We start from the raw sequence: 11,391 nt of genomic DNA on the forward strand, positions 1-11,391 counted from the left end.
TGAAAAATAGACATAGAGTCTTTCCATATATCCAATGTTCAGAAAAGGATTTTTTTTAATACTTGGGGAAACATTTAACCAAGTATTCATGGGTTTTATGAAAATCTCGGGTAAAATTTTTGCTGATGGACTAAAAATCTTCCATCATATAAAGAACCAATTTGGGACATGATAGTAGAAAACATTTTCACAGATTTTCAGAAACCATGTATGTTTCTTTTTCTCATTTTCATAAAATAGAGTTTTATTAAAACTGTCAATATAATCCCAATATGATGATAAATTTCTTACATTACAGGTAAAACAAATTAATAGTAGTACCTTTTTTTTACATAATACTTCATACAAGAATAATAATAAAATGAATTAATTTTACTACTCATTTACATTTAATAAGTTAAAAATAAAAATAACAATTATTATAATAAAAAAATTTGTATATTGTGTAAAATAAATTAACTGTAGTACTAATTTTTTTATGGGCAATATATATAAAACAACCATTATTATTTTAAATATAAAAAATGTTTATTTTCTTATTGTATCTTATAAGTTCAATAATTAATAAAATAATAATTTTTATAATACAAGGTTTGATTCTATATTACGTATGTAAAATAAAATCATAATAAAATAAATTAATTTAATAATGATTTTTGCTAAAAGAATTAATTGTAATACAAATTTATTTATTACTATTAATATAAAACAGCAATAATTCATAATTATTAGTATAAGTATTATTAATAGTCTAAATAAAAAAATTCTTATTTTTATTTTGTATTTTATAAGTTAATAATAATATAAATAATAAAAAAAATTATAATAATAAGGTTTTGATGGCTACATGTGTGAAATAGTTTTGATACAACGTATGTGAAAAAAATAAAATAAAATAAATAATAATAATAATAATAATTACTAATCATAATAATAATATTGATATAGTTTTTAACAAAATAAAATAATAATAATAATGACAACTTTAATTTTTTTTTCAAAAAAGAAGTGTCATACCTTTACCATTGACATGATATGATTGATTATTAATTTCTATCCGTATGCGTCACTTATTTAAGTCATTATTTTATTCACGGTAAACAATTGAAAAAACCCATAATGTGAAGTGATGTGATATCGTTAATCTGCCGTCCCACATTTCTCTATCAGAACATATTGTTCCTATGCTATATGGACTATACAGAACGAACTTGAAGATATTTTTCAAACGTTTCTTGATTTGATATCATCATCAAGATTTGGTTTAGTTGATAAATTAGCGGCTGGTAGATTAGAAGACTTCTCAAATATACTATATATAAGAACATAATGACTTTTTACTCTCCAAAAAATGATAATGACTCTTAATATCTTATCCTGATATTATAGAAATAGAAGATAATAATTAAGACAAAACAGATTCATCAATTTCTAAATTCTGGGATCGGATTCGGTGCAAGGAAAAATGACGATGAATGAAAAAGATGTCAGCTTGCTGAAATAATTAAGAACATTGTGTTCCAATATGTCTTGTTAAAACAACAATTAAACCAAAAGCTAACGCCACTGTTATACATCACATACAACAATTCTTTGAGCAACCAAAGAACTGCAGGCAAAACAGGAGCTCGTTTCACAGCTATCTTCTAGAGTCACGTACTCCACCCATTCTCTGGTCCCGGAAACCAGAAGACTGCACCGAATTCCGATGCGTCTGCCTCTCTCTTTCGTGTCTTATATTCACTCTTGATTCGGGATAATTTTGGCCCGGAATATATTCATGACGTCTATGCGGGCTATTTTCTGGGCTCCCTGATTCAAATTCAGGCCTCCCTGCACGTTCATATCTCGCCCAGGTCCCTGTAGGCACTGCAGCGTGGACATTGCCCCCGGTGCGAACATTGTTTATAGTTGGATTCTTTTGATGGTAATTAATTGTCTCATAACCCAGTCTTGTTGTTAATGAATGGGGACCCGTAGATTCCCGTGTGTAAGGAAGCTGTGGATGTGATGGTGCAGATGTGGGAGTTGGTAAGAGTCTGGTTGATGAAATGCCCAGAGACCTTGCTGACATATCGATATTGCCAAAGTTTTCGACCCGAAGTAAACTAGGTGAAGCACGATTAGAGTTGATAGCAGTGTTCGGGTTTAGCATCATCTCTGGAGCCAAATGGTGTACACTGGAGGATTTGTTATGCATAAGAATATTAGTATGCTGCTGCGACTGAAACGTGGATTGTAGAGTCGATAATGGTGGAGGGTGAGTGACAAAAACAGGGGCCCCTGGAATATGAGCAGCTTCCGGGGCTTGAAATACACTGCCTTTTGCAGTTGTGTGCTGCCGTGAAAACGGGTTTCTCGTTAAGTCACGCTTCAATCCATTCTGCAGTAAACAAGAAATCAAAAAAAGAAAAGACAAGAAAGCGAGCAAACCATAATCACGAAGTCGAAACCGTAATTATATGAAAATGCAAGAGAATAAAGCAACCCGAATAGCTTTTCACTATCCCATGATCATTGTTGAAAGTTCTGTTAATGTTTTGGAAGCTCTACACGACATTCTTTCACGCATACTCCATGGACCCCTATACAGCTATTCGTCCAATTGAAACGAAATATCCTGGATAAAAATCGGAAGTATCTCCGGTTTTATTTAAATTTACGCGAGCTAGAAGAGTGCCTGTGAGTGTCTTGTATATTTTAAGGTCGACTCAAGAAGTTTTCAGTTTTGAAGTAAAAACCGGAGGGAAAAATATGCTATAAAATTTCCTTAACGGTCTTAAAAAACTGCAGCGTATTTGGAATCACTTTCATATAATATTATTGCTTCTTCCTTCATATATTTGAGACAGACCCAATGACAAGGGAGCTTGGCAGACAAGTAAAAACAGGGGAGATTATTGTCGTTAAGTATGGTGAAGAAAAAACATTAAATTTCAAAAGTTGTGTATACAATTTGCTTAAATTACGCACCGGCACAAGGTCGCTCGATGGAGTCGGCGAGGGCAGAGAAACCTCAACTTTGTCGTCACCTTTTGCGCCTAAACCAGCAAAATTACTTAAAGAGGTCACCCCATTAACCTTAATCATATCAAGAAGCTTAACAGTCTCGTTACTGGATAAATCACCAGCCTGGCCCGATGTCAATGCATAAACTAATTCCGGGTTTTTAAGCAACTCAGCAAGCAGTTCAAGATCTGGTTCAGGCACACTTCCACCAGCATCACACAATGTTGTTGAGACCGCAGCTACACTTCCCTCACAGCCATTAACAGAAACTCGTGGTGTTTCGAGTGGTTCAACATCTGGTAGCTGCTCTATAGGAATTTCAAGAGTTAATGTGTCATCGTAGTCCATTTCTCTGTCCCAAGGTTCTCTCGGGTTGGTTGGAATTTCTTGAATTGTCCTGTAAATAATTTCTCTCTCACGCCTTATTCTATTTTTCTGAACTTCAACTTCTTTGCTGCTTTCACCAGTACCGACGAGCCATGATTCACTGATGTTCACTTCTGCATCAACAAACAAATGCTCGATATGAGCAAAGGTGAAACAAACTCTAACTCAAGAAACAAGGATGTGGCAACAAGTAACAAAGGAGAGAGTATCGCTAACAAAAATCTTCTTTTGAAGTTTCTGGTATGGTAATTCGACAAGTAAATTTGTTAACATGCGAGGAAGACGACGAAGGCAGGCCTGAGTTTAAAATATTTAAAATCAATATATTGAAATTCTGTTAATGTTTAAATCGTCCATTTATATGTTATTTAGATAGCTTCATTGATATATGGAGCAATCAATCCATCGAAATTGTATGTGTTGGAAAGGCGTAGTTGGATTAACTTATTCATGGAATACTTTGAAATGCAGCGGTAATTTTTTCCCGGCTTGAAGACGAAGAACAAGCTTTTTAAACGGAAGTTAATAATGCAAATCCTTGGTCCTTTCGTGATCAAGTTCTCATATGTTTGAAGTTTTATTCTCGTTGCAGTTCACCATCAATGAGGGGTATTCCAGGAAGGGGAACGAATGGTTACTTAGCTGAGCAAAAGAGACTTCTTTTTCACTATTTCGATTGTTACCATACGACATCTACCAAGGGCACACGTGGTTTGGCAGAAAGGAAAATGCAAACACTTAGCAACGAAAGGTTGGAGAAATGAGATAAAGAGGAATGGCCAGACACAGCACTTCATGAATGAGGTGAAACAACAGTGGATAGGCATAAACTAGAAGAAAATAACAGAATACTGGTACAATTGACGCAAATCAACTGTGGACAAGTCATAATACGGGAACAAAAATAACACATTGTTTGTGCTGAAAAAGCTCCACCACACTTCCCTTTCTTTTCTCTTGAGTTCTGTTACATTTTAGAAGCATGAGAAATTATATACAAAACGATGGTATTCCATCAAAACAACAGAACATTGGTGTATTGCAATTCCTCCTATAATTAAGATCGTAATTAATAACGCATGCAACAGAGTTTATACAAAATGATACCAATTAATAGGGGCATAACAATGACAAACACATAATCCATACAAAAGGAGGGAAAATGTGCCAACTTTCATTAGCAAGTTCACCGAAATGCATACGTCCTCGGCAAAACCAAGATTAATTCACTAAATAAACAATTTAAAAGCCAGGTCATCTGCCCTTGATTTTAGGAACTCTATTTAAAACTTCATATGACCCATAATTTCCTAATACACTAGAACGAGGGTACTGCAGGTGAGAAGTCTACTTTAGTTTTGAAAATCAAAAGAAAAATGCAGAACCAAGAACAATGGTGTCAGGGAAAGCTGTCTTATTTCAGCCAGTTAATGGTAATGTTTCCAAATCTTCACAAAATTCTGAAAGCAAGCCTAATCATCAATTAGATTGTAAACTTAAACAATCAGAGGAACACAAGGACCACAAGAATGAGAACAAAAGGCAACTGTACCTCGGGGTGTCCGCCATGTGATCGGGGTTCTCTTGATCCTTTTCCATGGTGGTTCCTCCAAATTTGAACGAGCAGTTTCCCTTATATTAGAAACTTTGGATACGGCATTATCAAGTTCCCTCCTCTCACCAAGATCTGCCCGAACAGGTATAGGTATTGACTGTAGGACACTGGACTGGGATGTGCTACAATTGGGTGGACTATCAGACTTCACTTGGGAATTATCATCACTCTTTGTGGATTTACTTTGCATGAATTGGGTGCGCATTTTCGCTTTCTGTATATCATCAGCTGAAAGTGGCCTACTATGAGTTGCAGGTGTGGATTTCGCAATATGTGAGCTATTGGCAACTATTCTTTGGCCAGGGGGCTCAACCATCTTAACCTTTCTTCGCTCTGGCATTTCTGTGACTAGTTAAGGCATGGTATATAGAGAACAAAAAAGAATAAAGGGAAAGGACACCCTGAATTCCTTGGAAGCAATTATCATAAGAAAGCAGAGTTGGACGAATAATTTCAAAAGTGCATTTATACCCCACGTACAGACATTAAGATATCAATCAGATACCAACAAATGGGAGAACGCATGATTGGTAGTAATTGCAAGATCACAACCAAAAATCATTAGTAAAAGTTAGACAGCATTAAATATTAATGCTCATCAGCTCATGATTTAAACTCAGTTTACAGCTAGATGTCAATTTTTTCGTTTTCGGCTTATTTCTTTTGCACAACACCGTGAGATAGTGAACCTCAATTTAACTGTTCACTGATCGTAATAATGATGCCAAACGTATAATTTCATTCTTCAGTCACAATAACGATGGTGGATTCCCATGTACACTGGTTTAGTTAAATCATTTATGCAATTTCTCAACACTTTTATCGTGTATTATATTACTTTGTAAACGAGGACTCGATTTTTATCCATACTACACTCCAACTAATTCCTACAATGTTGCTAACAAACCTCACCTTCCCTAGAGGTCTGTATGATGTTGCTGTGTCCATGTTTGCCGAAATTATGTTCATGTATACACCCAAATTCTAACATAGCACCAATCAAACCCTTCTTAGTTTGCAATAGTGACAAACTTCTGGGTGAAGTTGGCCATCATCACAATTGGTGAAGACTTGACGTGCTTAATAAATAATAGAAAAAGTTGCAGATTACTTTCTCCCGTTTCCCTCAGATTTATTTCTCAACAGTTTAAAAACAAAAGAAAGATCCAGAAAAATGATGATAGAATGAGGTAAAACTGAAGTCTTACAAATTCATGGAACCGCAATATAGCTCTATTAAGTTATATTTTCCATATTCTCCAGATTCAACAGAAGATTATTTATCAGTTACCATAACTTTAAATCGTCAATAAACTGTCAAATGATAGCTTTTTAACCAGCCACAACCAAAACCAACTTGTAAAAGCAATGATTTTGTTAATTTAATAGTTAGGTAAAAGGTTGGTATTTGCGTACGTAGATTTGTAGCTAATTAGCAGCCTAAAAGCCATTTATCATACAGTTAAATAAGATCATATCAACAAGGCCGGGTAAATAGAAATTCAATGAAAAGCGAGCAAACACAGAGACCCAAAAATGGGTACTACACAGTCCATGGAGGAAGCTGAAGCAATGCATGAAAACCCGAAGCAAAAACTGAAAAATTCAGCTGGCCGTCCAATGATATCATCTTACTTATCCATGATCTTCCAGTTTTTCCACCAGTGTTACTTTCTAGAAACTCATTTTTTTTAATCATCACCGTCGTATAAGTTGTAGTTTGTAACTTTATAATACCCAATATTCTACCTTGCCCAACGTAATCTTTGGATTTCACAATTCACAATTTCCAGGTGAAATATAATTAACCACAGCAGCGATATTGTGAGGTCATTGTTTTACATGACTCTTGCCACCGGCTCCAATAATTCGGCCAATGTTCAAATTCCAGATTGGTTAAATATTTATATGTTACTGAGAAAATAAGTGTAAAATTTATTTTCAGATAAAAACTAAATAAAATATTTTATCTATCAAAGTGATTGGAATCTTTTTATAGATTACCAAGTATAAAAATATTACTGCACGTCAATCCCCAACCAACTGCTCCCGCAAAGTCCCGAAAAGAAAATCAAGTATAGTTCTTCATTTAGTTCATAGGCGATTAGAAGGATACGAGATGACATGACACCTCGCCTTTTATTAGATTCCTCCCCTGATGATGTAAGCAGACTCAATTTCTGTGGAGATTCCAACTTCCTGAGAAATAAATCCAGGCTAAATATAAATCCCAAAAAAAAAAAAGTTTCAAACAACTTGATGCCAGTGGATACCTGAAGCTGTTCGCATTTCCATTTGTTATTTTCAGATCTGCTTCCTGTAGATTAAGAATGACCAGTGAGCAACTTTATCAGAGTTAACATGTTTTCGAAGATTTTGAAGTTAACCATGGGACACTTACTGAGTAATTAACATGTGAATCCCACGTTTCATTACCCATAACTTCTTTAATGCTGGAACAGACAACAAACTCATTAATTTTCAAATACTTGAAACAACACTTTCTACAATACATGTTAAATGTACTTGCCTCTGCTTCAATAGCATCTCATCCTGTGCATCACCGACAGATTTGTTACCATTGAGTTTGCTTGAAGATTGGCTGCTTGCAAACATTTTGCTCCATGTAGATAATAAAATTCTAGCCCTGTTTGAGATGTCTGGTCTTCAAATCATAAAAAAATGAGACAAGCAGCCAAAAGAATCCCGGGAATAGTTAACTCTTTCAGCGGTAAAAATTATAGAAAGTCAACTATGTAATAAACAATCCATGCAAAGAAAATATATTCAATAGCCATAAAATGCCAAAAATAACAAACATCCATGATGTACAGGTGACATGCCTAAAAGTCTGTATTTAGTGTCCATGCATCCATTTTTACAGTCTAAAGATTATTACAAAGACATTTGAAGATGGTTGATCGATTTATTGTACATGACTTAACATTCATGAAAGCATAGATAAAAGACTATCAGAGACATGCATGGATAGGAAACTAGAAGCAAAAGCGTGCACCTGATGCCCTATAAAAACGTAGTTTATTAACACTTTGCAATATAGCAGACATATGCACGGGGAGGGCCTTGCGTAATGGCAAATGACAGAGCACCTGCAAATACAGGAACATCCTTTTAAGCCACTGATAGCTATGAAAAGTAAAGAAGGTGATAAATCAATAATATGACTGAATCACCTTCAGAACAATGTTAAGAACACTCGTTTGTTCTTCCATAGCCGCTTGACTCAGCCATGTTGCTAAGATCATAACTCCGCCTTCAACCAAAAACCTGGAAATACAAAAGAAAATAGATCATACAGAAAAAACTACCCATTTGCATAAATCATCTCAGACAGTGATTCACCAAGGCCAAGTTTTAAAGTACCAGTGAAGTACTGAGATTGTTTCAATCTGTAAAATCCACTCCAGCAATTTAACCTGTCCAGAGAAAGATTCTTCACTCCTCATCAAGCGAAAGATATTGACCATAAAATGTCTATCCGAGTTTTCTTTGCCTAATGGGACCACCTCAGGCTGCATCGATCGAGATGAAGCTTCATGACTGTTTGGAGCTACTGTGTCAATCGGAACAGGTTCTGCAGACACGTTTGGATATGAAGTTGAGGGTGTTTCATCATGACTCTCATCACAGGTCCTAGATCTGTCAGCCTTCTCTCCGGACAATCTGACGAAGTTCCTAATTCTCGATCTCTGACCAGCAAAGAACTCCCGGACCTATACAGTATAGACATAAAATGATTGTTCAGTTAACGGTTTGAAATGGCCAAAAGAAAATTTCTGCAGCAGCATACAGTCATATATATAATCTAAAGGGACCAAGTTTTTAATAGACCCTAATAACTTGGTTGTCATCCGAACAAGTATATTTTTAACATTTTGTATTCAAATAGTATCATGGGCGCTCGTGGAACTTCTCAACGGCATGAACTGCCAGCCCACAGATTGAGATTCCAGAGAAACCAAAAAGAGGACCAAGAGACCTGACTAGCCATAACCCCAAATTGAGCACTGATTTCCCGTGTTTCCCTCTTGCTAACTGCATCTTTGATAGAAAATACAAGCTGCATGTACTGTACAGCCTTTGGATTCAACAAATCTCTAGGTCGCTTTCCTGAGTAAAAAAGACGTCAAGTAGAACAAAAATCAGCAAATCTAACAATATTAACAAGTGGACAGGCAGCAAAAAATCAATCAATTTTGATAGTTGTAGATCCATACATATGGTCGACCAATCTTGCAATATAATATTTATCCAAACATGAGACAATATCCACACCCGAAACAGATTGCTCATTGAGAATTGTGGAAGAGATCTTTTACCACATCAAATAGATTTACTAATCAATGACTAAATAGAAACCTCTAATTGAATCCCAAAACAAATTGGGTACACAATTAAAATAAAATAAAAATAAAAATAATAACTCACCGATTTTAATAGATAACGCTCCAGCAGCCTGCATAAATTTATTGAGCGCGGTCAGAAAAGAAAAGACAAACAAATTATCCAAATATCAGTTAATTATCCACACACACACAAAAAAATTAATTTTTCCAAGGAAATTAAATAAAAGAATAACCGAACAAACCATTTCTTGGGACAGGGGATTGATGCCAGTTAGTTTACATTGGGTGGCAACAATTTTTTGGAGCTTTCCAATCTGTGTCTGAAATAGATCGTTCTGAGCCTCTAACAACTCTTGATATGACGTCGCGGCTCTCTTCGACACGACCAATTCTAATTGATTGCCCGTCGAAGACTCCATCGGCTATCTCCACGGCAGAAGTAAAAAATACCCACCCGCTCGAGATAAGACTTGCGTCGGTTGCAATTAACAAAAATGATAGAAATCCCGAAGGTTATGGTTATGGTTCTACAGAATCAAGCTACGGTTAAGAACTGAGAAAGGGTGCCCCAGATTCCGAAATTAGGGTTGGCAAACTAAAGTTGGTGAACACAAAGTAAGAAGGATGTATTCAATCTAACAAATAATACATTTATGATTTTAAAAATATATAAGTATTTAATTTACACTTATAAATTTTATAAAAATTTAGTCATATCTATATTAGATTTTTGTACAATTTTAAAACATCGTTTGTATTCACACCCGACTTTTTAAAATTCTATAAAAATCAACGAGTAAGGAAACTTCAATTGATTTCCAATTATTCTTATTAAAAAAAATCATGTACAAACTTTAAAACGCTATGTATAAGTGTTTGCACAATATTTGGTGTTGTCGGCGTGTCAGGTGCGAGAATGCATCGATTTGTGTAAAAATAAAAAAAATCTAACCTCTAAAAACAAACGAAAGTGAATTCTAAATTTGACTGTCGGTTCTAATCTCCTAAAACAACTATAACGCCAAAATGAAAAAAACTATTGGAATTTGAGGAATAAACGTCTGACATTGTTTATATTTGTCTGTGTAGAGAGTTGTGTGTTGTGTGAAGAAGTTTTCTATGAGTATTTGCCGATCTCTTTTCTCCCCATCGCTGTGCCGTTTCACTCCACTCCCCCATGATCCACGTTCCCCGCTTTCACGCCACGATTTCAACCTCCCACGTTCTTCTCTCTTTTGGCGCTCTGTGACCAGTTTTTGAATCGATAAAAATCAATCTGCCACGCTTAACGGGCCTATAAAATTTAATTGGCCGTGCGATTAATGTGGGCTTCATAATTAATTATTTTTAGCTCAAACAATTGCCCTCCGCAAGCATTGGCCCATGTGCCAAAATGCTTGTATGTAAGCATATGACCCATTTATTTACGATAGCCTGTAAGCCTTTGTCTTATGAAGTAGGCTCCCAGCATTGGGCTTATTGCCCAAGCCCAATTCTTTGTTGGACTCATTGATTGCTTCTTGTATTTCTCTCCTCCAGATTCAAATCCAAAAACCTTCGGCGCTCTTTTTCTTTCTTCCCCTTCGGCGCTCCCGCTCCACGCTGCCTGCTCTTCGTTCTCAGCTGTCATTGGGAGTTCGGATTTCTTGCTGTCTGCTCGCCTCGCCGTCGTATCCCTACACTGTGGCTGCTGAAGGTTCAACAATGGTTCAAGACACTTCTCTGTCGCGTCCCTCTGAACCGAGCGTTGCAGGCGCCTCGCCTGTCTCAACCGCCGTTTCAGCTTCGCTGCTCGTCGCGTTCGCTGGCTCCACTACCGGCACCAATCCGTTCCTTGCTGTTTCTGGGTCGTCGATGGGTTCTCAAATGGGCGCTGGTCAGTTTCCCTCGGCACAGGTGAACTCCCCACTCGATTCGGGCCGTCCCTTGGCAGCCGCTATATCAACTTTAGACACTCCTCTTGGCGTCTCTGCTCATCCCACGCAACTCATGCCCATGCCGACTTCCCTAGTT

General features: G+C 36.3%; 1 protein-coding gene across 2 annotated transcripts; it reads right to left on the reverse strand.

Annotated features, from left to right (window-relative positions):
• Window positions 1-1,480: 1,480 nt before the first annotated feature.
• LOC140841385 (homeobox protein LUMINIDEPENDENS-like) lies at window positions 1,481-10,003 on the reverse strand. Of its 2 annotated transcripts, XM_073208751.1 has the most exons (14): window positions 9,621-10,003; window positions 9,461-9,488; window positions 9,012-9,142; window positions 8,539-8,745; window positions 8,396-8,448; window positions 8,206-8,299; window positions 8,028-8,121; window positions 7,542-7,671; window positions 7,413-7,464; window positions 7,285-7,328; window positions 7,128-7,210; window positions 4,949-5,353; window positions 2,974-3,509; window positions 1,481-2,383 (listed from the first exon to the last, which is right to left on the reverse strand). In XM_073208751.1, the coding sequence occupies exons 1-14, from the start codon at window positions 9,795-9,797 to the stop codon at window positions 1,640-1,642; spliced, it is 2,778 nt and encodes a 925-aa protein (XP_073064852.1). In that variant the 5' UTR covers window positions 9,798-10,003; the 3' UTR covers window positions 1,481-1,639. The 2 variants fall into 2 exon arrangements, with proteins under 2 accessions (XP_073064852.1, XP_073064850.1); XM_073208749.1 differs by having other exon boundaries at window positions 8,396-8,745; window positions 9,621-10,002.
• Between the last annotated feature and the right edge of the window lie 1,388 nt (window positions 10,004-11,391).

Source organism: Primulina eburnea, chromosome 9 (genome assembly GCF_022965805.1).
Source record: "Primulina eburnea isolate SZY01 chromosome 9, ASM2296580v1, whole genome shotgun sequence".
Lineage (NCBI taxonomy): Eukaryota > Viridiplantae > Streptophyta > Magnoliopsida > Lamiales > Gesneriaceae > Primulina > Primulina eburnea.